This window comes from Balaenoptera musculus, chromosome 21, assembly GCF_009873245.2.
Source record: "Balaenoptera musculus isolate JJ_BM4_2016_0621 chromosome 21, mBalMus1.pri.v3, whole genome shotgun sequence".
Classification (NCBI taxonomy): Eukaryota; Metazoa; Chordata; class Mammalia; order Artiodactyla; family Balaenopteridae; genus Balaenoptera; species Balaenoptera musculus.
In genome coordinates this window covers 21700107-21726251 of record NC_045805.1, presented here as the reverse complement: position 1 = coordinate 21726251, position 26145 = coordinate 21700107, and the positions used below count along the sequence as shown (strand labels likewise).

Sequence of the window (26145 nt, the reverse complement as noted above, 5' to 3'; positions counted from 1 at the left end):
GCAGTCAAGATGCATTCAAAACCTAGTGCCACTTAGCGTAAATGCAGACACTCTGTTAGGCTCTGGGGAGCATTGCTGCTCTATGATACTCTGTCATAATTAACTCCTATGTAATCAATTTAAAAAATGTGCTATATAGGCTCTTTAGAAAGACATAAGGGAATTCCCTGGCAGTGCAGTGGTTAGGACCGTGTGCTTTCACTGCTGAGGGCGCAGGTTCAATCCCTGGTTGGGAAACTAAAATCCTGCAAGTCGTGAGGTGCGGCCGAAAAAAAAAAAAAAACCACATATACATAAAAAGTTTGTGGTATATGTTAGAAAGATTTCCCTAAAAGTGATTAAAATAAACAATACCTTGGTAATGAAAAGGGTCAACCTCAGCTATTTCTAATGTTCAATTATGTGACCTAGGTTTTTATTAAAATCGGTCTAAATTTTGAGTTCAGTACCTGTCTATTTAGCACAGGGCTTCCCAGACTAGTACAGGAGCTGGATGGCACATGCTAATACCACCCACCCTCCGAGAGAAGGAGCAAGATGCGGCGGGAGATCAGAAAGCACTCTGGCTTCTAGAACAAGCCATCAGTTGGAAATGAGTGGAGCCTGTCTGCCCGGGAGTTGGCCCCTGGGGAGGTGCATGGCAGGGGGGGGGGGCGGAGGGGAGGGGGAATAACGGCCTCATTCCTCCAGATCAGAGGAGCAAAAAATAGAGGTTACAACATCATCTCGTTCACATTTTTTAATTGTCCCTTTCAAGTTTTACATTACGAGATTATAATCCAAAGGCATTTCAGGATTAGGTAGCCTCATCGTCAGTACACGCACCAATGGTTAATACTCCTGAGGTATGGGAAGTATAAGTAACAAAATCCAGGTAGCATGAAAATAAATTTTTTCACAGTACACAAAAAATTGGATTGAGAAGCAGAAATCTTCTGTAGATTTTGTGTGCAAACACTGCTTAACTGTAGGGCACAAGGTAAATCAATTCCTGTATTTGTTTTCTCTCTGAAATGATCATCTAAAGATACGTACAGGGCCCCGAAATCTTCCACCAGTTAAATTAAACACTAGTGTGTTGGGCAAAAGCACAAGTAAAACACCATCCAAGGCTTTAGGAACAAATGTGTTGCATGAAGGGATGAGACAGGGCAGGAATTCAGGGCTTCAAAGCCATGTTCTTTACTCCTGCTCCACCCTATTGCTTCCACACAAAGACGGAACCTCAGCAGAACACAGGCAAGTCAGAGGGACCAGGACAAGTATTTGCTCACCTCAGAGGTTTTTCTTGTAGTAGAGCTGACATGAAAATGACTTTCTCTGTTGGCATTTGACCAACTCAAGCCCATGTCATTTCGATTATTTCTTAAGTTTTTGCCCCTAACACACTACACCTAAGTGTATGTATCCTTTCTAATTAAAGCAGCTATTTAAAATTGGTAATTTCTAGGGAAAGCAAATTCTGAATTTTAAATTTTTCTTGTTAAGAATGGAAGCTGTCATTCCCACAGTAGAATAACAATCACTAATCAGCTTAGAAAGCCAGACCAGTACTAAATACATTTTTAGAACATTGTCTTTATACTGTATAGTGATTGTCCATATGAAAGCAATAACTGGGACTAAGCTATTAACAAATTATGAATTTCTTTTGAAGCACTGTTACAAGTTTAGTTTACCATTGTCACTGCACAGGCTGAAGGACTTTGTGATACGGTTTCTAAAAAGGGACAACACCATAGATGAATTTGTATTTTATTTTTTAATTTATTATTTATTTATTTATTTATATTTTTGGCTGCATTGGGTCTTCGTTGCTGCACGTGGGCCTTCTCTAGTTGCGGCGAGCGGGGGCTACTCTTTGTTGCGGTGCGCGGGCTTCTCATTGCGGTGGCTTCTCTTGCTGCGGAGCACGGGCTCCAGGTGCGTGGGCTTCAGCAGTTGTGGCACGTGGGCTCAATAGTTGTGGCTCATGGGCTTAGCTGCTCCGCGGCCTGTGGGATCTTCCCGGACCAGGGCTCGAACCCGTGTCCCCTGCCTTGGCAGGCGGATTCTTAACCACTGCGCCACCAGGGAAGTCCCTGAATTTCTATTTTAAATGAGATGCTACCCAGATCACAAAAGACGTACATGCTAAGGGACTATAAAGGTCTGCAGAATTACGTGCCCTTCCTGGGACGTGGCCTGTTTGATAAGGATGAGGTCAGAAGGGGAACAAAGCGGGCAGAGCTTCCTGATTTCTGTTCCTTTAATCTAGAAAGCCATGGGTTTGCTCTTTGGAATTGCTGGAAAAGAAGAATTTTCCTTTCATAAACAAACATTGATCCTTTAGCAATTTCTGATTTATTTGTCATAAGGAGCTACCATAGCTCTTTTAATTAATTACCAGAATCTCTCCATGTTCTCTCATCTGAGGTCTGAATGCTTACAGGATGCAGTCAGGGTAAGAGGAATCCTAGTGATGCGGCGAGGTTCGAGCTGGAGTCCACGTGACTGGGTGCTCAGCGGCCCCCCCGGGAGGGACCGGTCCTCGGGATGAGGCGCACAGGCAGCCCAGGGGGTTCGACTCCGAGTCGCTCGCGGGAGGCACCAGCAGGGCACCTCCACCCCTCCCAGTAGGTTTTATGCAATTTAACAATGTCGGTTAATTACGAGAAGCGCTCAGGCGTGATGAACAGGAAAGATGCCCTGTATTAACTACCCTGGCCTGGCCTGAGCAGCGTCACAGAGAGAAGCAACCGATCCGCAGTCCTTCAGAGTTCGTCACAGAGGCATCTCCTCCTTACACACTTAGGAAAACCAGAGCCCCTCCCTCTCGTGGTTGCACCCCGGCTTGGCTTCCATCCTGGGCTCTGAAACAGAGCTGCCTACTTCTGTGCTCACACAGGCTTGTAAGTCTACTTTCCTGTTTTGTGTCATTTATATATAAACACACACACAAACACACACACACACACATACATACAGAGAAAGAGAGAGAGAGAGAGAATTCCTTGAGATCCTAGGCTCCCTCACTGATAGTAAGCATCCCTTTTTAGCCCCTTCCTGGGGCCCCCTCCAATACTACTTAGTCTTCTTTCAGGTAAGAAAACCATATTTTCTTACTTATATATATTTTGTACTCACACGTTGTATTTTACTTCTGTGAACAAAATTGTATGAAAACAACAAATTTACTCTGTTCACTTCTGTAGATGTGCTATCGTTAAACAGACCAGTCTGTTCTTTCACTGTCCTTGAACTTTTGACTCTTTGATGTCTTTTAAGTAAGCCTGTTTTTCCTCTGCTCGCACTATTTCTAAAGTAGCATTGGACTGACTTCTATGCTGTATTGTATTCTCCATCACACAGAACAGTACAGAGAGAATGGTTATAGCAGTTGTACTCTACTTTGTATTGTACCATTATTCCAGTTCCTTCTTTTTTTTGTTTCGTTTTGTTTTTATTTATTTTTTATTGGAGTATAATTGCTTTACGATGTTGTGTTAGTTTCTGCTGTACAATGACGTGAATCAGCTATATGTATACATATATCCCCTCCCTCTTGGACCTCCCTCCCCCCTCCCCATTCCACCCATCTAGGCCATCACAGAGCACTGAGCTGAGCTACCTGTGCTATACAGCAGGTTCCCACTAGTTATCTATTTTACACATGGTAGTGTATTTATGTCAAACCTAATCTCCCAGTTCATCCCACCTTCCCTTCCCACCTTGTGTCCACACACGTCCGTTCTCTACATCTGAGTTTCTAGTCCTGCCCTGCAAACGGGTTCATCTGTACCATTTTTCTAGATTCCACATATATGTGTTAATATACAATATTTGTTTTTCTCTTTCTGACTTACTTCACTCTGTATGACAGTCTCTAGGTCCATCCACGTCTCTACAAATGACCCAATTTCACTCCTTTTTATGGCTGAGTAACATTCTATTGTATATATGTACCACATCTTCTTTATCCATTCATCTGTCGGTGGACATTTAGGTTGTTTCTATGCCCTGGCTATTGTAAATAGTGCTGCAATGAACATTGGGGTACATGTGACTTTTTGAATTATGGTTTTCTCAGACTGTATGCCCAGTAGTGGGATTGCTGGGTCATATGGTAGCTCTATTTTTAGTTTTTTAAGGAACCTCCATACTGTTCTCCACAGTGGCTGTATCAGTTTACATTCCCACCAACAGTGCAAGAGGGTTCCCTTTTCTCCACACCCTCTCCAGCATTTGTTGTTTGTAGATTTTCTGATGATGCCCATTCTAACAGGTGTGAGGTGATACCTCATTGTAGTTTTGATTTGCATTTTTCTAATAATTAGTGATGTTGAGCATCTTTTCATGTGCCTCTTGGCCATCTGTATGTCTTCTTTGGTGAAATGTCTATTTAGGTCTTCTGCCCATTTTCGGATTGGGTTGTTTGTTTTTTTTTGATATTGAGGTGCATGAGCTGTTTGTACATTTTGGATATTAATTCTTCATCTGTTGCTTCATTTGTAAATATTTTCCCCCATTCTGAGGGTTGTCTTTTTGTTTTGTTTATGGTTTTCTTTGCTGTGCAAAAGCTTTTAAGTTTAATTAGGTCCCATTTGTTTATTTTTGTTTTTATTTTCATTACTCTAGGAGGTGGGTCATAAAAGATCTTGCTGTCATTTATGTTAAAGAGTGTTTTTCCTATGTTTTCCTCTAAGAGTTTCATAGTGTCCAGTCTTACATTTAGGTCTTTAATCCATTTTGAGTTTATTTTTGTGTATGGTGTTAGAGAGTGTTCTAATTTCATTCTTTTACGTGTAGCTGTCCAGTTTTCCCAGCACCACTTACTGAAGAGGCTGTCTTTTCTCCATTGTATATTCTTGCCTCCTTTGTCATAGATTAGGTGATCATAGGTGCGTGGGTTTACCTCTGGGCTTTCTATCCTGTACCATTGATCTATATTTCTGTTTTTTGTGCCAGTACCATACTGTCTTGATTACTGTAGCTTTGTAGTATAGTTTGGAGTTGGGGAGCCTGATTCCTCCAGTCCAGTTCCTTCTGTGGACTATTATTCCAGTTCCCTCCATGGACCATTATTCCAGTTCATTCTGTGGACCATTATTACAGTTCCTTCCATGGACTATTATTCCAGTTCTTTTTGTGGACCATTATTCCAGTTCTTTCTGTGGACTGTTATTCCAGTTCATTCTCATGGCTCCGTGGGTGCAGGGCTCTTTGCTGTGAGCCTGTGCCGCATTAGTCAGATCTCGGCTGATGTCTTCTGGGCTGTCTGACATGTTTAGATGTCAGGGAAAGAGAAGAGTTCACTGCCCTGACCTGGTCTTTTTTGAGCTTTGCAATGTATTCCAACGTGTTAGATGTTTCATGCAGCTGTCAATATTAACACTGCTCCACAGATTAGGGTCTTAAAAATATCCAGCCAAGTTTAAAAAGTATTAGCTACAGAAAATTATAATTTCATTTGGACCTGGAAATAGGAATTGGCACCAAAGCTTTTTATTTGACTGTCAGTCACTTCACACTTTCCCAGGCTCAGTCTGGGTGGAGTGATAGGTTTGGGGACTGTGATGAAAAGACATTCGAGTCTGGGATAGACTGTCGATGATTGAAAGTTATCTTGTGCTCTTGGGATGTTAAAGCACATTTCTATTTGAAGAATCAGAGTCTTAAAAGAGGAAGGGCACTTTATAAATGATCTCTACTTCTTTATATCTAAGTTGAAGTCACATATACCAAGAAAAGCTAAGAGACTTGCCCAAGGTCACATGGCCAGTGACGACCTGGGCCTACGTCATCTCCCGATACAGTATTTTTTCATCACATCAAAATGCCCCGAGTTCTCCTTTTGAAGTTTTATTTGTGAAGTTTAACGTATTGGTGTTTTGATTTTTAAACTGTGTATGTATTTTATTGACTGAATGAATGTAAAGGAAGAACACACTCGTGTTTGTCTTCCCTACTCTCACACTGCTTCACTTCTGGTCCCCAGATGTGGAGGTTTCCCATACGTCTGACAGTTCTGCCACACCAGCTGAGTGTCCTACAATTTAACTCAATCCTGACATCATCCACCTGGAGATAGACTTGGACACCACAAGTTAAGGGCTCAGTCCCACAAGATTGCTACCCGCCTGCCACACACACACACACACACACACACACACACACACACTTCAGATGCCAACGGCAAGTCCAGGTTGTCACCTGTGCTCTGACTGACTGGTTAATAAATCGGGGGTTCCCATGACCCCCTACTCGGATTAGATTAATTTGTTAGAGAAGCTCACAGAACTCAGGAAAATATTTTACTTACTAGGTTACTGGCTTGTTTTTAAAAGGTATAACTCAGGAACAACCAGATGGAAGAGATGCATAGGGCAAGGTCTGGACCTTTCAAGGCCCCAAGCTTCTGCCCCCTTGGAGTCTGAGGTGTGACACCCTCCTGACATGTGGATATGTTCTTGTCCACCAACATGGAAGCTCTCCAAATCCTATCCTTTTGGGTTTTTAATGAAGGAATGATTGATTAAATCCTTGGCCCTTGGTGTTTGAACTCTCTGGAGATCTGGGGGAAAGGCCTGTATGTCCAACCCCCCAGTCACGTGGTTGGTTCCCCTGGCAACCAGCCCCTTCCTTAGGGGCTTTCCAAAGGTCACCTCAGTAACAGAAATTCAGGTGTGGTTGAAAGGGGCTGGTTATTTATTAATAACAGAAGACACTCATTTCGCCTTTATGCTCTTGGAGCTGTTTTGGGAACTGAGACAAAACTAAATATTATAACAAAAGATGCCCCTACGGCTCTCATATAGGAAATGATAAGGGTTTTAGGAGCTCTGTGCCAGAAACAGTGGAGGAAGACCAAATATATATTTCTTATTATAAATTGCAATATCACACTGACTGACTACTTATGGATAACATGCTCTAATGAACAAGAAAAATATGGAGAAACCCCCACTGACTAAAATTATTAAACAAGAAAATGGGGGGAAAAGCACAAAATGGATATTGCTAAGAATTTCAGAAAGTGAGCTTTGCAAACTTCAGCTACATTATTTTCGCCTTGGATATATTTGCACGTGGTTATAACTTTTATATATTGTAAGCACATTTTCATGACTAGAATTATTTTGGTTTTTTACATTCAAATTAAATATGTCCTCTTCATTTATCCAGTTAAGATGATACGGGTGCCTGCTGTATGCCAGGCTGTGTTCACAGTGCTGGGTGTATAGGTCAGTGAGCCAAAAACACCTGATTCCATGGTGTTTACAAACCAGTTAAAGTAGACAGGCAATAAACAACTATAGCAGGTTGTTGAAATGAAACACTTTCTTGCTTTCATTTCTTGCACGGAAGTGCAGGAATACAGTAGTATTAGTCAACATCCCATGAGGAAAACGGAAACCCCACTAGTTATGTTAACAGAGGGAATTTATTATAAGGAGTTGGTTAAATAGGTATTAGAGGACTGAAAGTCATAGAGGGAACAAGTAAGGTAGGAATTGTCATCCTGTGTTGGGGGACCCAAGAGAAGAGAATGGGCTTTTCAGAACCTAGAAGCTTAGAGGAGGGGCCCCTGGAGCTGGGAACCAGACCTCAGAAACTCAGAGAGGACCAATGGAGTTAGGACCCAGAATCTGGGAAGGGGGTGCTGGCTAGCTAGTGCTGTTACCTTGAGAGCTCAGACAGGGGGCCCTGAGGGGCTGGGAACAGATCTCTTGGCAGGAGTGCTGCCTGGCTTGGAGGTATCTCTCAGGGGTGGGCAAATGGCTGGTGCTGGGAGAGTGGAAAAGAACTGGGAACTGATTGCTCCCGGAAGCAAATGGTGCTGTGGGGTGCAGGACTGTTGCCAGGTTACACTGGCAGGAACAGGAAGCAACCAGAAAGGGGCTGGTCCCTCCTCCTTCCTCTCACCTACCGGACTCCCTTTGGTGTGGTGTGCCCTGTGTGCAGAGCCACTTGGCAAGGAAGAAATATTGTCTGCAGAGCCCCCATGCCCACAACACAAGTTGTGGAGAAAGGGGGTGCAGGGGCCACACTTCACAACAGGCAGGGTCCCAAAGACATTAGGGGGCAGTTACTGTCATGGGCTGAAACTACTTGCTACGATACCCAAGCAGGACTTGCAGGAGAAGGGGCAGAAATCTGTTAAAATTTACCATTTTAAAACCATTTTTAAGTGCACAGAGCAGTGGCATTAAGTACGTTCACATTGTTGGGCAACCAACTTCAAGAATTATTTTCCTCTTCCTAAGCTGAAACTTCCTAAACAGTAACTCCCCCCCCCTCAAATTCCCCAGCACCCCCCAACCTTGACCACCACTCCACTCTCTGTTTCTATGAATTTGACTACTCTAGAAAGCTCACATAAGTGGACCATCCAGTATTTGTCCTTTTGTGTCTGGCTTACATCACGTGACATAATGCCTTCAAGGTTCATCCATGGTGTAGTGCGCGTCAGACTTTCATTCCTTTTAAGGCTGGATAATATGATATCCGGTTTTGTGACCCTTAGGCCAACATCCATGTTGAAGGACTTGAACACTGGGGAGATGACTGATTTAGAGAGATTGTTTCTGGCGTGCTGTGGATAATTCCTTTCCTTGCTAACACACACACACATACACACACGGCATCTTGGGGGAAGAGAGGGAAATGTTTGTTCCATCCTCAAGTCAAGTGGCAGGGCCCCTAGGAAACGTGACAAGGGATGGTGAAACACGCTGGGGTAGCAGCTGGGAGCAATATTCACCCTAGGCCTGAAGGGGAAAGGGAAAAAGACTAGTTACTTGGCAAGAACTTTAGTCTCTGGAAAGAGCAGCCCAGCAGAAGCTGTGGCCGTCAGGAGAGAAACAAAGCCACTGTTAAACCCAGGCCCTTGTGGGAGGAAGTTGGCATAATAAATAAGTTCACCTCTGTCTCCTCCCAAATCCTGCTTCTGCCCTTCATTGGCCAAAACCAGATGGAAGCCTGAGGGCAAAGCAGAGCCTCCTGGAGATGGTGCTAGGAGATGGTGTCGCTAACAGAAGCGTGGTAGGCAAAGAAAGAAAATGCAAATCCAGATTGAATGTTTACCCCATCTAATTCTCCTCTAATTGCTGCCCCTCCATGATGAAAAGTGGCCCCAGACAATCAACCTGCTATCAGGCAAATAGCTGGTTCCCTTGGAGCTTTGTATCCCATCGTGGGCTCAGGGTTTACTACCTCTGCTGCTGGTCAACTGAGCACTCGGTCACAGGGGTAGCAAGATCAGCCTGGAAAAAGGATCATATTATTGAGCACATATATAGCCTCCATCCTTGTCAACATGGCAGCCCAAGGAGTTCACGCACCCAAAGAGTCAAAGCTCTCGAGCAGTGGAGAAGGAGGTTGTGCTGGCCATCTTATATTCTTGAGTTAAAAATTCTCACACGGTGAGCCATTCTGAGAAGTCCATGCATACGATTCTTCCCCAAACTGTGTTTCTCTGTTACTAACATGCCAATCCGGCAGCCACTACATGGCGTGAGGCAAGTCATCTTGCCAGACCTTAGCTGATCTTCGGCCAAGCAACGTATGGCATCTCAATTCTGGCTGGGCCACCACTGAGTCCAGACTTTGATGCACCTGATGGGCAAGCTCCTCGGAGCCCCTCACTTTGGGCAGGTTGGCACAGTGAATCCAGAACCTCTGATAAGGGCGCCCATGTTGGTAAATCTGGTACAATCTAAAATTATATTTCCCTCTTTTTGGCAGTCTCCCTCAGAATCCACACGTGTGGACATTTACCCCAGCTCTTTGTTCTCTACCTTCAACGTCTGTAATTCTCATGGTGTGTAAGCCTTTGGGGTTTGGCTTCGTCTCCCTGGGCCGTGCAGGAAAGTGGCTGGGTACAGACCTGGAGACACTGAGAGGTGGAGGGAATGTAGGTGTGCAGGGGGCCAGCCTGCGTCCCTCTTACAAGAAACCCTCTCTGGTGGGGGAACTGTAGGGCCTACAAGGAAATAAGGAGGTGCTGGATCCATTAAGTCTCAGTCCTGTTCTCAGGGCCCAGTCTATCCCCCCCAAGAAATGTCCTAACGTTCTCATAAAATACTTGGTGACTCTGTGAATGCAAGTAATTTGGCAACCCAAACGCTCTAACTTGGAGTTTAATTTTCAGCTGCTTTAGCCCTACAGCTTCGAGAGATAAGAGAATCAGGCTTAAGAATGAAGTAATTTGAGTTTGTTTTACTCTTTCTTAAGCTCTCTGAATGTCTTATCTCCCTTCTGGAATTCCTTATGGTTTTCTGTACTGTTCTCGGGGATGGCAGAGTTGGTCCCCACAGCCTTGCCTCTTTAGGCGCCTCATTCCTATGACCACAGGTGATTAACTGATTTAGCCTTTTGCTACTGTAAGCCATTAGCTGCCAGATTCCCATTCTGAAACATTAATGATGGTTTTCAGAATCTTTGCATCTCTCTGAGCAGACTGGACTGTAACAACTACTGATACTTTAAAAAAATTAGTCGAGGGCTTCCCTGGTGGCACAGTGGTTAAGAATCCACCTGCCAATACAGGGGACACAGGTTCGAGCCCTAGTCTGGGAAGATCCCACACGCCACGGAGCAACTAAGCCCGTGTGCCACAACTACTGAGCCTGAGCTCTAGAGCCCATGAGTCACAAATACTGAAGCCCGCGTGCCACAACTACTGAAGCCCAAGCCCACGTGTCTAGAGCCCGTGCTCCGCAACAAAGACAAGCCACCGCAATGAGAAGCCCGTGCACCGCAACGAAGAGTAGCCCCCGCTCAACGCAACTAGAGAGGGCCCTGCACAGCAATGAAGACCCAACACAGCCAAAAATAAATACGTAAAATAAATTTAAAATAAAATTAGTTGAAGTTTTTAATTGCAAGCAGCAGAAATTAATCCTAGATGTCTTAAGTAGAGAAGAAAAATTTCTGGAATACACTGGGGACTGCACGAAATCAAGAGAGTCTAGGCTGGAAAATGGGCACAAACGAAGACCATCTGAAAAAGACAGGGCCAAGTTCCCACTGGAGCCTCCAGGGGAGGGTCTGTCCTTGCCTCTTCCAGCCTCTGGAGGATCCAGGAGTTCCTTGGCTTGTAAGCATAGCTCCGATCTCTGCCTCTGTCTTTAGTGGCCTTCTCCTATTTGTCTTCGCCTCTTCCATCTCCTATAATAACACTTGTTGGATTTAAGGCCCACCTGGATCCAGGATGATCCCATCTCGAGATCCTTAACTTAATTACATCTGCAAAAGGCTTTTTCCAAATAAGGTCACAAGCACAGGTTCCAGAGGTTAGGATATGGACATATCTTTTTTTTTTGAGGGGGGGCACCTTTCAACCCACCAAGCCATCTGAATGGACTGAATTGTGTTCCCCAAAATTTATATGTTGGAGTCCTAACCCTCAGTACTTCAGAACGTGACTGTATTTGAAGATACAGTCTTTAAAGACTAATTAAGTTAAAACGAGTTTATTAGGGTGGGTCCTAATCCACTATGGCTAGTGTCCTTACAAGAGGAGGAAATTAGGACACAGACATGTAGAAGGAAGATGATATAAAGACACAGGGAGAAGACGGCTATCTACAAGCCAAGGAGAGAGGCCTGGAACAGATCCTCCTTTTATAGCCCTCAGAATGAACCAACCCTGCTGACACTCTGACCTTGGACTTCTAGCCTCCAGAATTGTGAGAAAATAGGTTTCTGTGGTTTAAGCCACCCAGTCTGTGGTACTTTGTTATGGCAGCCCTACCAAACTAAAACACCATCCCACCAGGTGAGGGAAGCAGGAAAACCTCCCTGCTTCAGTGGCCATGGAGAAAGGCAAGGCCCTGCATCTCACCAGTACTGCACACTAGAGGTTGTCCCTAATCACAAATACAGCTGGATGTGAGGCAGTCCAAAGACACAAGGCAATGGCCACCAAAATGCTAGTACCGACGTGTTTCTGTATACTACAGAGTAGACACAAGGGGGCACAAGGCGGTGAATCCTAGCTGGGGTCAGGAAATACGACCCAAGCTGAACCTTCAAAGAGAACTGTGTCTGGCAGGTGGGCTAGAGAAGAAAGGTAATTCCAGGCAGAGGGAAGAGATGAGTAAAAAGCACGAAGACCTCAAATGTCTAAACCATTCAGAGAATTGCAAGTCACAAAGGTGACACCAGGTAAGGAGCTTGTGCCTGAGTGTGAATCAGCTAAGTTGCTAAGCTGACGGCTTTCTGGGGACCGGCGATGTTGAGTAGCACTGTAGAGCACAGGGCATGGAGCTGGGGGCTGGGACATCATAAGGGACAATGCTGGGGGTGGGCTGGGGTCAGACTGGGGAGGGCTTCATGACCTGCTGAGGTATTTGGACTTTCTCTTTAAGTCCAAAGAGGGGGCGCAAGACATGCCTGTGACAGTGCCGTAGAGGATGAATTCCAGGGCACAGAGCTGCGCAGGCAGGGAGGTTGGTGGGTTTGGAAACCACTGTATTAATCTGCTCTCCTAAACCCAGTTCTTTTTTTTTTTTTTTGGCTGCGACACACGACTTACAGGATCTTAGTTCCCCAACCAGGGATTGAACCCGTGCCCCGGCAGTGAAAGTGCCGAGTTCTAACCACCGAACTGCCAGGGAATTCCCTAAGCCCAGTTGTTTATTCCAGTGTTGGTTTGTGACAGTGTTTTCATCAATCTGTAGTAAAATGATACATTTTTAAAAGGTAGAGTAAATTTTTCATAAAGCTGAATTTTATTTAATTTTAAAGGACTTCTTCAGTTCAAAATTATGACCTCTCAACGTCTGTGGGATAAACTGTTTATTCATCGATGCAATCATGGTGTCAGTGAATAACAGGTTTTTAAAAAAATATAGGTGTGTGCTAGCCTTCAAGTGAAGAAGCAGCTGGTCCCTCTGGTTCTCCAAATGTCCCTTTGAGATTTTCCGGGTAATGAAACCCACAAGAGTGGGAACTCCTGGATTACTAGGGGAGGGCTTAAGCTCAGGCTGAGGCAGTGGGGAAGGAGACGGGGAGACGCATAAGGGGAATGAGACGGAGGTGGAATCTATAGGACAATATACTTGACAGTCCAGATTTTACTGGACTTCGCGCATGGACTCTCTTCCTGAACGTCAAATATACAATCAGATTTTTTTTCAGTAATATCCCATGAGCGCCTCTTTTGGGTCAATTGTATTATAAACGTATTTTATAAAATACACCAATACATAGTTCATTCTCACATTTCTCCCCTTAATTCCATTCTTAGAATAACCATCACATGATTTATAGTCTTATGGTTGACTACATGGGCTTCCCGTAAAAGCTCCTTCTTGAACAATCATTTGACGAGAAGATTCTAAAATGACCATGAGATTCCTTGTCATGCAACCTGCCGAAACCTTCTTCCCTCAGAGGAAAGGGGACAGGTATTGTGCTGCTTCTCTTCTGGCTTTGCCTTTCGTGATATCAGAACCATCTTCTTCCCAGCTCCTGTTCCCGGGAGCCTATTGCCCCGACTTTAACACAGACTGAGAGCTGGTTTCATCAAATTGACATGAGCAGCAAATGCCGGGGGGAAGCTGGGGGTTATATTCTCATTTGTCTTCAATCTCATATTTGACTTTCTTGTTCTTCTCTGGCATTCTCTAATCTACACAATCAAGATGAACAGTGACAAAGTCACAATGAATAAGGCCTAACCGGTGCCCGCGGAGAGGCAGCCTTGGATAATAGATCTCATAATGCATATTGTGCTTCCTCATTTCCTACTTTTTTGTATTCTCCACCCGGCACAACCCCCCGCCCCTCACACAGACACACATTCCTCGCCTAGATATTACCACCTTCATTTCCTTTGTTTAGATTCTGGAGATACTATTCTATTCTGATATGAAGTCAAATACACAGTCTTCGAACATTTTCAAAAAAAAACAAGTATTCTTTGGGACTATTTGATCTTTCCCCTAAAAGAAACCCCCTCATTTTGTCCACATTCTTTCCACATATATTTACTCCAGGGTAACCTTTCGGTCCCTCTTGGGATTACAGAGAGGGTCCTATTCTCCCAGTGCTACATATTTTGTTACTTGAAAGCCCTGAGTTTGTTCTGCTCATAGGATTTCAATTAGAAATGCCAGCTGCCCTGCTCCTACCATTTCTACTATAATCTCTGGTGTATCATTAAGTGGTTCTGTGTAGCATAGGCAATACTAATTAGAACAGCACCCTGGTTTACATGCCTCATTATTTAGAGGGAGTAATACTCAGAGTTAAAGCATCACCCCAAATTATATTTATTTATTTTATTTTTATGGCTGCGACTGGTCTTAGCTGCAGCACACAGGATCTTCATCGAGGAATGCGGGATCTTTTGTTGCGGCGCGTGGGCTTCTCTCTAGTTGTGGCGTGTGGGTTTTTCTCTCTCTACTTGAGGTGCACGAGCTCAGTAGTTGTGGCGTACGAGCTCAGTAGTTGTGGCGTGCAGGCTTAGTTGCCCCACGGCATGTGGGATCTTAGTTCCCCGAACAGGGATGGAACCCATGTCCCCTGCATCAGAAGGTGAATTCTTTACCACTGGACCACCAGGGAAGTCCCCACCCCAAATTATAAAAGCTAATACTGCTTGCTACCTTTGCTGCTCTATCAGTAAATCATATGCTTGGTCCCTACGGTGTCATTCAACCGTTATTCAGTGTCACTCTCGTATTCACCTGTAGCTTCTTGAGAGTGAGTGCCACCCATCTCTGTTCTTCTCAGAGCTACCAAAAGCAACAGTTGCCTAGTAGTTTCTTAGTCGGTATTTCTTGGATTAAGTCTAATTACTCTAGAACCCTAATAGCACATAGCTAACCTCTCCTCTAACATGTATGGGGGCTGACTATTGGTGATCCATGGTCTCCTAACCTCATTTTTTTTCTTGCTCTGCACAATCTCTTGATTTAATTCACTCCCTTTCTGTGGTGGGCTGGGTTTTAAATTATAAATGCTAACTACCTCCGGGTGAAAAACAGTTTTTAATAAACACCTTACTACCTCTTCACTGGACCAGCCCAACAACTTTAATTTTTTAATTGTGCAGAGATTTTTCCATGTAAATAGAAATGATAGTTAACTGGTTCCTTGCCTTTGCCTCTTGGGTCCATCCCCTGGACCAGGCTGGTGCTCAGGAGATTCTGTTTTTTAAGCTATTTGAGTCAGACCAAACTGTATTTGGTTGTGTCTGAACACTATATGCCTTCTCTCTTTGGGAATAAATGGTAAAAGTTTAAAAAAAAAAGTCACTGCCAAGTCCTAGGATAATGATGATTTTTAAGTGATTTCTAGTCCAGCCTGCTGCCCTGAGCTTCATATCCCTCTTACTTGGTTGTCCTTCAGATACCACAAAAACAATACGTCCAAACCTGAACCCTCCCTCGGATGTATTCCCTCTGACAGTGAACTGTAGCACCATCTAAAGGGCCCTCTTTTTTATTCTTCTCTGCCTTTCTTCACATATTTTTACCATAGACACCGACTGAGTGCTGTGTAAATTGCAATACTCAACAAGGATGCAGCGATCATGAGATCCACTGTCCCTATCTGGAAAATGTTGCCATCAATTACAGAACATAAGGGATATATACAAACAGCCCAGGCCATACTATAAAATATAATGTGTTACTGATCACTGTGGCAATTCCGTTACAACACCTACAACACCTAGTCCTTCTTACAGCCTCTTTCCTGCAGATGCATACATCTTAAGTAACCTTCTCTGGCTGTATTCACATGCATTCCAAAGGAAGCGTTTGTCACAGTTTATATATGGTCATTACCAAAGTTTCCTTTTGTTTGCCTTTCATTCTCACTCTCTCTCTCCCTTTATTTTAGGATGGAGGTGGTAGATCTTACAGGATCAGCCTTATCAGTACCACTGCTTCCTCTTCAGTGTGTTCTTTGCCTTAACTCTTCATCAGTCACCAAGTCCTATTAATGTGATGCTCTCTCCTTAATAGCTCTTGTATTTTCCCCCTCCTAAGCATCCTTAATATCATTCTTTGTCTAAAATATTTAACTAGGTTTTTTCTCTGTGAACCTGTCCAGGAAACACTAGTCTACACTCCTGCCATAGATTTCTGGAAACCAGATCAGATTTTGTCATTTCTCTCATTGACATAATTCTATGGCTCGCCATTGTGTCCGGGATAAAATCTAACTCCTTAGAAAGCTAAACTAGGTCCTATGTGGTCTGACTCCTACGTACTCTTACAGCATCACCTGTCCTCCCTTCCTCCCTCCCTCCCTGTCGACTGTCTAGGTAAGAGTGTGAACTCTGGAATCTAACCTTCTGGTTTCAAATCCTGGCTCTGCTATGTGACCTTGGAAAGTCACTTATGTTCTCAGTTTTCTTGTCTATAAAATGGGGACAAGATAGTTCCTGTTTCATGTAGTTACTGGGTAGATTGAATGAGTTAATATATGTTAAATGCTTATAACCGGCCCTGGATGGTAGTAAATAATATATGTTGTGTGTACATGTATGTGTGTCTTGCTATTATTGTTAAGTTACTTGAAGTTCATCAAAGATTATAATTAGTCTCATTTCTTTTTTTTTTTTTGTATATGCTGTTTCCTATGGCTAGAATCATCCACTCCCACTTTACCTGACTTACCCCTACTGTCTTCAGAGCTCCAGCTTGGTTGTCAGTCTCTCAAGGGAGCATTCACACACACACCCCCGCCCACCCCCACCCCCCCAGGCTGGATGAGTTGCCTCTCCTACGTGCTCCTATAGCACCTGTACACACCTGGATCATAACATGCATCATACCAGATGTGGGCTCTTGGCATTTGTGGTTTTAAATACTTGTGATGGCCCAAAGGTCCATGAGGTAGTAATTTGTAATAGGTTTATTTTATCTGTTAATCTTTCTATCTATCAATCAATCAGTCTATCTATAGATCGATAGATAAAATAAGGCAAGGCATAAGTAGCTTGGGGATTCAGAAGCTCAGAAGCTCTCGGGATGTATCCATACGAATAGTAAAGGTTCTACCATATTTTAATTTTCTATTTCTTTGTATGTTTCCCGTATTAAATTTTGGATTCCTAAATTGGGGGACTTAAAAAAACCTTTATCCCTAGTGCCTTATATTTATATAACAGAGGTTTAAATAATATTTACTGAGTGAATGAATGTGTATTTTTAATTTAATACAGATTTTTTTACCCAAAAGCTGACTTTGCCCCTGAGCCATAGTTTGAGGTGCTGACCCTCTTCCCAGGAAAATATACACACATGGTTAACCTCAAAATTTCAAAAGGTTTGAGTCACCTTTGCCCTCAAGGACAGTTACCCATTTATTCAAGGAGAAAGGGAGAAGGAATGCATTTTTTAATACTAAATACTCCAGAGATGTATGGCTGATAAAGTAAAAGGACTCATTTGAATTCAGTTTTTTAAAAGATAGATACTACCCTATTTTGTCTTTGCCCAGCAACTTCTTGGAAAAGATAACATGATTCGTTTTCAAGAGAGGCAAATTTGGATCATAATTTAGTAAACTTATAGAAAGTCAGTTATCTTTATAGGTGTTTGGGGGCTATGATTCGGGGATATAGAAGAAAAGTTCCCCACCCCTGCTTTCACCCGAGTAGCTCACACATGCCTGCTGCACTATCTGAAATTCTTTTCATTCGCTACACTTTGTGACTAAGGCTCGGAACACTCTGTCCTCAGTGGCATATCTGAGAGGGTGAATGCATTTGGGCACTAATGCCTGAAGGAAAGGTGCTTAGACAGCCAGGGTGGCTGGTCAGGGCAGGAAGGTGAATCCCAGGGGACAGCCTTTAGCTTTGCCACTAGCATGGAGGCTCAGACGACAACATCATCTCCTTTATGATTAAGGCAGGCTCTAAAATTGCAAAAGGAAAGATGAGATCTTTTGGCTAGTAGCTCTTTCAAGACTCTTCCTAAATGTTCTTCCTAAAAAGCCAAGCTTCGTGGCTCTCAGTGGTACAGATCGTATACCTGCATATGACTGAGAGATAACATGTTAAAATGTATATGCATATTCTGAAGACCAGAGAGAAGCTTTCCAAAGCACACCCAAATCAGTGCTTCTTAAAGAGGGACCAAGAGTGGAGTGGATGGGGAGCTCCGGGAAGTTCGGGGACCATCCTGAGAATCACTATGTGTAATAAAGGGGTACAGTTCGTGGCACTGAGGTGCACACACAAAGGATGTGAAGACCGAGGAAAATGGTTGAGAACTATGATCAAGATTAAAGTCCATGTGCCTCATTTACAGGTAAGGAATCAGGTCCCCAGGTGTTACAGGATGGGCTTTTCCTACCACGCCAGACATCTCTTCAGACCTCATTTTACACGCCAAGACCTCTCCATTACAAAGTGCTTTCTGTCATAGAAGGTCCTTTTTTTAAAAGTAACTCAGAGTCTTTTGATGAGCTTCATGACAGACCTGCTCTATTATGAAAAAAGAAAAAAATAAATGTGAACAACGAAGAATAACTAAGAATACTTGTCAAAGTGACATGGAAATAGCTGATAATATGAGCAAATATTGAACAGTTAAATTGTACTGGAATGACTTAATAACATTTAGTCATATCTCTTAAATAGTTACATTTAATTAAACCACTGGATTCAAAGTTGACTCTCAGTGCTTGTAACTTTTCGAGGAACAAGATGAAATCATCCAATTTAATTTTGGGAGCAAGTACTGTATGTTTTACAGAAAGCTGAGGAATTGATTCAGAAACTACTCTTATAGTTCTGGCATGTTTCATATATTAACAGTTCTTTCTAATCCCTTCTTCTCTGGGTAATTTATGCATATGTCAAGAGGTCAACCTGGGCTGTAGCTGGTTCAATATTTTTATTATGTAAAATGAACTTTAGTATTTGTTTTTTTCCTAATAGGCCCTGTATTCCCTTCAAAGGCTCATACAGAGTGGTTCGTTGTGTGAAGGGCCTCGCTATTTGATTCCACTCCTACTACTTTGCATTTACATTATACATTGAGAAAATTATGAACAACAACTATCACTTCTGAGGGTGGAAACTGCCATGAATCACAAAGACAAGAAGTAATTTTCTGTAATCACAAGATGACTCAGGTTAGTGGCTTTCAGCTATCACAGCAATTCACATAATATGAGCATATTCGGGAAACCTAATTAGTCCCAATTCCTATAATTTAAAATTTATGACAATGTGATATAAGGTAAGCTGGAGTTTATTTTTGCACTAGGTGGAAAAAAGAATTTGAAAATAGTTGTCCAGGGTGAGTTAAAATGACAAGAATGTATTTAGTGTTTTATTAGAGAACAAAATGTGTTTCTAGGACTTAAGCATATTGTGAAATGATAGTTTTTATCATTCAAAAGGTTGCGGTATAATTTGTACTTGAAAATAATATGTAGGTGTTACATTTGAAGTATCATATATTAAAAGGTTTTAAAAAAACCTATGTATTTTATAATGAAGTCTTTTTATAATGTAAGTAAAGTCTTTGAACTGTCCAGACCAATTTGTATTTTCACTTTAGAATTACAGTTTGAATCTATCTTTGAGATTTAAAGCAGTTCTATTCTCTTTTTTTTAAATATTGTGTCTTCTGTGTCATTTATAACAAGAGAACAATTTATAGTTATTTATATTTGTTTTTAGTTATAAAAATGTGACTATTGTGTGTCTAGGGTATATCTCTGAAACAGGCCTCTGCAAGGGAAGGAAATTATGAAACACAAAACACAACCGGGAAAGCTCAGTCTTAGCCCTGCTTCCTGAGTGCCTCTTGACTCCTACCAGGGGATTAATGATTTATGAACGAATATTTGAGGACCAGTTTATCTAGAGTAAAGCATTGTTGTCTTGCATAGGGAGCTAAGGAAACAGCTCACTGATTCATTAGTTCTACAGTTAATTATTGAGTGAAGGCACTATGATATATATAAAAGAAAGATCAAATTTCAGTTCTGCCCTCCAGGAGCTTCTAATCTAGTTGGGAACATATACAAAGTTGAGAGTTCAAGATAGTATCAGGAGAAATGCTCTAAGAGTGATAGCGATAATAAATATGCAGTATATAGAAATACTGAGAGAATTATTATTTTTATGGATAGCTATCCTTAAAGTCTTTATGGAGGAGAAAGAGGCTGAGCTAGACTTTGAAGGTAAGATTTTGGAAGGGAAGCATTTCAGATGAGAAAGAACAGCCTGCTGGCTTCAGCAAAGACCTGAGTGACGAGCTATAAACAGGGCCCACTCAGGGAAAGGTGAGTAGAGTTCTTTGGGTAGAGCTGAGAATTTGAGCTGTGGCAGTTATAGGACATGGCTGGAAAGCTAGACTGGGACCAGGTCATGGAGGCTTTTGAATGCCAGATGGAGGAGTGCAAGCTTTATCTCATAGAAGTCTCCTGAAGGGTTTTCAACAGAGAGGGGAGATTATCAAATGCACATTATAGGAAAATTATCCAGCATCAGCATGAACTAGAGATTCTAAACTGCTTTTCTTGGGTTCATGGAGGGAAATTACAAGTTACAGCCATCAGGCTAAGAATAGCACATATGCAATGTGGTCTTTGCAGTTGCCTTTTACTATAGGAGTGTATGGTGTCTCCAAGCAAGTGAATATTGATTGAAAAGGAGTATTGCAACCTCCCAGCATTATGGATATATTAGAGGTGACAGGTGTGAGGAGTGGGAGGAAGGCAAGGGGGACAGAGAGACCAACTAGAAAGCTGTAAGAACAGCTCAGATACTAGGTCGTGGCAGTACAGAAAAGAAAGACGGAGAGGTGGCAAAGATGGCAGCACTATGACAACAGCTCTGATCTTCTCTTAGTCTAGCATTGGTTCCAACAGGACATTGCGTCCCACTATGTTCTGTTGCCAGAGGGCTCCAACAGGAGTCCTTTCATCTATGTGTGGCAAGTCCTCTTGGGACTCTGGTGGCCTCAGCACATCTCTTCCACTGTGACACCCCCTGACGTCCATGTGGTGATCGTGAAGATGCATTCAAGTCTGAAATAAAGTGTTTTGCCTGCAAACATCAAAACAAACAAGAGGAGGGATTTGTTGGGAGTATACTAAGTAGCTGATAGAATAGAAGAGCTGCAAACCAAACCTCGGGAAAGGTTAAGACTTAGGAGAAACTGGAGGATATTTCCTTTAGTGATTTGACTTCAACTACCTCTTGTCAGTTTCCCAGGGGAGAGAGAATGATTGTCCTAGGTTAGGTCATGTGTCCACCCCTGTCCTACGTGACTGGTAGGCTCCAGCATCACTCGAAGTCCAGAGAAGGTGCAGTTCCTCAAAGGAAGAGTGGGTAAGCAGAAAGTTTTTAAAGTATTTAATCTCTGAAATGTCTGGGATTGTAAATAATGGTCATAAATGCTTGGGCTCAGGCTTGGGGAGAGATTAAGTATTCCCTCGAATCTTAGATCTCCAAAATTATTTTTCACTACTACCTCTGACAGATTCTCTTCTTTTTCAAACTAATGTCTTACTGTTAAATACACACACACACACACACACACGTTGACAGAAACCGCTTCCAGCAATACCTTGATGCCTCCACGCTTTCAGGTCCACAGATATTAGTGTCCTTTCTCCCTGCCTCTCTCCTTTCCTTCCTTGGCTCACAATATTAAAGTAAGTTTAAAAAAGTGGGATATAGAACCGTATTCTGTTTTCTCCCGATTTTGTTCTATCTACAGTAAAAAGTATTAGTCTTTATAAAGAAAAAAACGGGACAAACTCACATAGTCACAAGTTATCTTCTAACAGAATATGATGGATAGTTTTTACTTTTTCATTATCTAGATGGATAATCAACATCCTTTATGATGAGCTGTTTGTTCCCTTACTTTTGGCTTAAAACATGCACACTGTCCCTCCATAAAGAGCAGTCACTCAGGGACCTGGGCTGAGGCTGCCAGGATCGCAGAGACACTCACTGGCTCGTAAAGCTTCTGCCCAGAAGTGATTCACGTCTTTCCTGATCACAGGTAACGGTCAAAGCAAGTCCCACGGCTTTGCCTGAATCAAGCTGGGTAGAGAAGTGTTTTCCTAGTTACATGCCCAGAACAGGAAAACCACACATCTGTGACCTGTTGCTGACCACCCTGCTGCTGGAAGCGAGAATGCTGATGTTTGTCTCTTTGCTCCTCTCTCCAGGGGAAACACACCAAGCCACTGACCTCTCCTGTTAACTTCCTATCACTTTCTCTCCTCTCTTCCGCTGTCCAAGGAACCACTTCCCATTGCACTTAAAGTCCAAAATAGTTCTTCAAGTTTTTGGTGCATTACATTCTATGACTTCTCTGTCCCTTTCAAATTACCTTCTCTTCTTTCATGACTCACCAACAAGGCATCAGCTCCAAGGCCTGGAATTTGTCAGGACACAGATTAAGAAGCCTGGTTAAACCAAACCCTACCTTCCTAGCTTCAGCTTGAACCCTATGTTACTACTTTAGTACTAGTCTTACTAGCTTAGTCATATTACCGGATTCACAAGGAATTTTCATATGTGTATACTGCAGGAAATTTAAATCCACAGACTGTTGAAAATGTCATATTGGATGGCCCCAACTCTACAAATCAATTTCATGGTCAGCTATATATTCTGCAGAATATAATCTTAAATGTAAAATAAACAAAATGGATTTATATTGTTCACACACTTTATAATAGCTCTTTGAGGTTACTTGTTTATAGTAGAAGGAGGGCAACTTGGGGGGAAGACTTAGAGAAAGGTCTCCACGGGGTGCTGTTCAGATACTACAAATTCTGAGCTTGTAGTTGGAGCCAGATGGAGGGGAATCAAGTTTATGCTGATTGCCACTTAACATTGGCAAGTGTAATAAAGTATTAAAATTTATTTGTTTTGCGGTCCTCAAGACTGTATTGCCTGATTGATTCCTTGAGGGGGGAAAGTTTTAAACAGACTTAAGTCTACTGAGATTTTGATTAAAGAGAAAAGCACTCAGTGTTTGGGTTTTTCTCATGTGTAGGCAGTTATAGCCAGCCATATGTTTACTTTGTAAATTCTAGTTGAGGGTGCAATATAAGCTGTTTCAGTTTGGGTGGAAGTTTTGTCAGACATCACAAATGAGATTTGTACTCTGTCAGGAGTTTGCCAGATTTTTTGCAGGGGCTGTGGGCAGGTCCGTAGTAATTAGGGATAACCTACTGCTAGTTTGTTTTAAGAGTAAATCCTGAAAAGCTCTTCCTCACAGTTGAGGGAATGATGGAATTAGAATATTATCATTTGGTGATAGTATTACTCAGCCATAAAAAAAGAATGAAATTCTGCCATTTGCAGCAACGTGGATGGACCTAGAGAATATTATGCTTAGTGACATAAGTCAGACAGAGAAAGACAAACACCATATGATTTCACTTACATGTGGAATCTAAAAAATAAAACAAATGAATGTATGTAACAAAAGAGAAACAGACTCACAGATATAGAGAGCAAACTAGTGGTTACCAGTGGGGGAAGGGGAGGGGCAAAAGAGGGTTATGGAATTAAGAGATATAAACTACTATGTATAAAATAGATAAGCAACAAGTTTACATTGTACAGCACAGGGAAATACAGTAATTATTTTGTAATAACTTTAAATGGAGTATAATCTATAAAAATATTGAATCACTATGTTGTACACCTGAAGCTAATACAATATTTTAAATCAACTATACTTCAATTAGAAAGAGGCATCAATGGATTGGATGCTATAAGTGGTGAGTGAGATGATGAGAAATAGGATATTTACATGGTCTCAAAGTATCTCTCATATTTCTTAAACAGAAAGCCGGGGAGGGGTAGGCACTTCACAGTGGAGTTACTAATCAGATGCCATCTTACCCAAGTGCTTCCTACTTCCTAGAGTGAGGGGGTGGGCGTATGGAGGGAACACAGAGGCTGTGCAAGGACAATCCCTTCTCTTACCATATTCCCATCTACAAGCTTGTGGGTGTAGGGTCCCCTCTCTTCCCACACTCCCCAGGTTACTCTCTTCTACCAAAGCCAATGTTACCCTCTGTACTCAGAGTCCATTCTGGTTGTTTGTTTGCTTATTTGTTCATTTTTTGAAGGTCTGCTGTGTGCTAACTACTGAGGATTCAGCATTATGTAAGATAAGTCCTTGTTACCTAGGATCTTCCAGCCAGTGCTAGAGAAAAATATCTAACAGACTGTTACAGCCCTTGGTAATCTGTAGAGGATGCATGGGATGCAACAGGAGTACAAGGGGCAGGACTGAGCTAGCTGGTATGCACGAGTAGGGTCAAATGGGTTCTCCAGAGATCAATAATACTTTCATATTGACTGGTAAAAAGCCACATTCTGAGCCCTTCCCTGGGATACTCCTCACTCACATGCCACAAGACAATAATTAAAAGATCAAACCCCAAATAAGCAGAGGCCTCTAAGAGCTGCTCTTGTACTTTGCTCACTCCTTTCTGATTGCCCTTATCCTGCATGGAAGTCAGGGAAGTCTTCCTGGAGGAGGCGATGCCTATGCCAAGGATGAACAGGAGTTCACCTGGTAATGCACAGCACCCGTCCAGCCCCTGGATGACACGGGCTGTGTCATGCCTGAGAAGCCACGATCACTGAGTATTACAGGTGCATCTGATGTTGGGGAAGGACGGTGAGAAATGGCTTCAAGAGGAAAATGGAGGCCGGATCAAAAAGAGCCTTGTATGCCCCCTGAGATACCTGAACTTGATCAGACAAGCTATAAAATGCCTTTGAAGAAGTCTAAGATAGGAAGCAACACAGTTAAGACTTATGTTGTAGAAAAACAACTGTGGCATAATTGAAGGAAAGGGATTGAAGGGCAAACAAACAAACAAAAACTGTTTACAGCCTGTTGAAGCAATTCAGGCAAGAAATGAGGACCTTTTCTAAGACAGAATCAGTAGGATATAGAGAAATGGTTGGAATCCAAAAAAATTAAAAAGGTAGAATCAGTCGGGCTTTGTGATTGGATTGGAGTGCTGAGTGACGTGCTATGAAATTTTAAAATCTATTTAGCATCCGATAGAACGATTTTATCCAAAGTGAACCTTTGCTAAGACCTTTGTGTATGCTTCCAAAATTAAGAATTGATCTTCCAGAGAAACATACTATAATTAGCTCATTCCCAAATGACTGTTTTCCGAAGATGTGCAGGTAAGAAGGATGCATTTGCTAGTCTTTTGACAACTCTGGTGAGGTTCCAGCGAAGGCTGTGTTCTTTGCAGCTTATAAGAAAGTATAAAAACAGGGACTTCCCTGGTGGTCCAGTGGTTAAGGCTCCGTGCTTCCAGTGCAGGGGCTGTGGGTCTGATCCCTGGTCAGGGAACTAAGATCCCACATGCTGCGAGGCATGGCCAAAAAAAAAAGTATAAAAGCAGCACAATCTTGGCAGTTGTAAGTTCCCAATTTTAGGAAATCCGCATCCCCATCAGCCATCTCTGGTGCCTACTCTGAACTGCATTCCTTGGCGTGGCCCTGTTTTCCCCAGGATGGATCATGCAGCTGCCCAGCTGGAGAAGCAGCACGTGCACGATGTGTATGAGAGCACCGCTCCTTACTTCAGCGACTTGCAGAGCAAAGCCTGGCCTCGTGTCCGCCAGTTCCTCCAGGACCAGAAGCCTGGCAGCCTCATCGCTGACATAGGTAACCCGGGGTGGTGCCACGTAATCTGAAATATATTCCATCATGCCTTTCCTTTTCAGATTCATTTTTCATTTCTGTTCTAACCAGAAGTCTGAAATTGTGTCCTTGGCATGTCAGCACCTGGAATATTCACTTTATAGCAGAGATTCATACAGTCAAGTCAGAAAGTAGGAAAGCCCCTCAAATCTACATATAGACAGTGGCAATTTTTTCAGAGCCTTCGTGCACATCCTCCCACGTCAACCTGACGTTGCTTGAATAAATCAGGATTGAAATGGCCGCTTGTGAAATTGACCATTTTAAATTCAGAGTTGACTTCCCTGGTGGCGCAGTGGTTAAGAATCCGCCTGCCAGTGCAGGGGACACGGGTTCGAGCCCTGGTCTGGGAAGATCCCACATGCCGCAGAGCAACTAAGCCCGTGCGCCACAGCTACTGAGCCTGCATGCTAGAGCCCGCAAGCCACAACTACTGAGCCCACGTGCCACAAGTACTGAAGCCTGCG

General features: G+C 42.8%; 1 protein-coding gene and 1 long non-coding RNA gene across 3 annotated transcripts in view; one reads left to right on the top strand and one right to left on the bottom strand.

The window, feature by feature from the left end:
• LOC118887991 overlaps positions 1–26145 on the bottom strand; it is a 206298-nt gene that overhangs the window by 129815 nt on the left and 50338 nt on the right. The window lies entirely within an intron of this gene.
• Positions 1–26145, top strand: part of TRMT9B (tRNA methyltransferase 9B (putative)) — a 63873-nt gene that overhangs the window by 16824 nt on the left and 20904 nt on the right. The window contains exons 3-6 of one of the 2 annotated variants that reach the window (XM_036838936.1): positions 13235–13394; positions 18890–19086; positions 21174–21298; positions 25488–25642. In XM_036838936.1, the coding sequence (XP_036694831.1) occupies positions 21213–21298; positions 25488–25642 (241 nt within the window). In that variant the 5' untranslated portion in view covers positions 13235–13394; positions 18890–19086; positions 21174–21212. The remainder of the gene's footprint in view (positions 1–13234; positions 13395–18889; positions 19087–21173; positions 21299–25487; positions 25643–26145) is intronic. The other variant, XM_036838935.1, reaches the window with a different exon arrangement.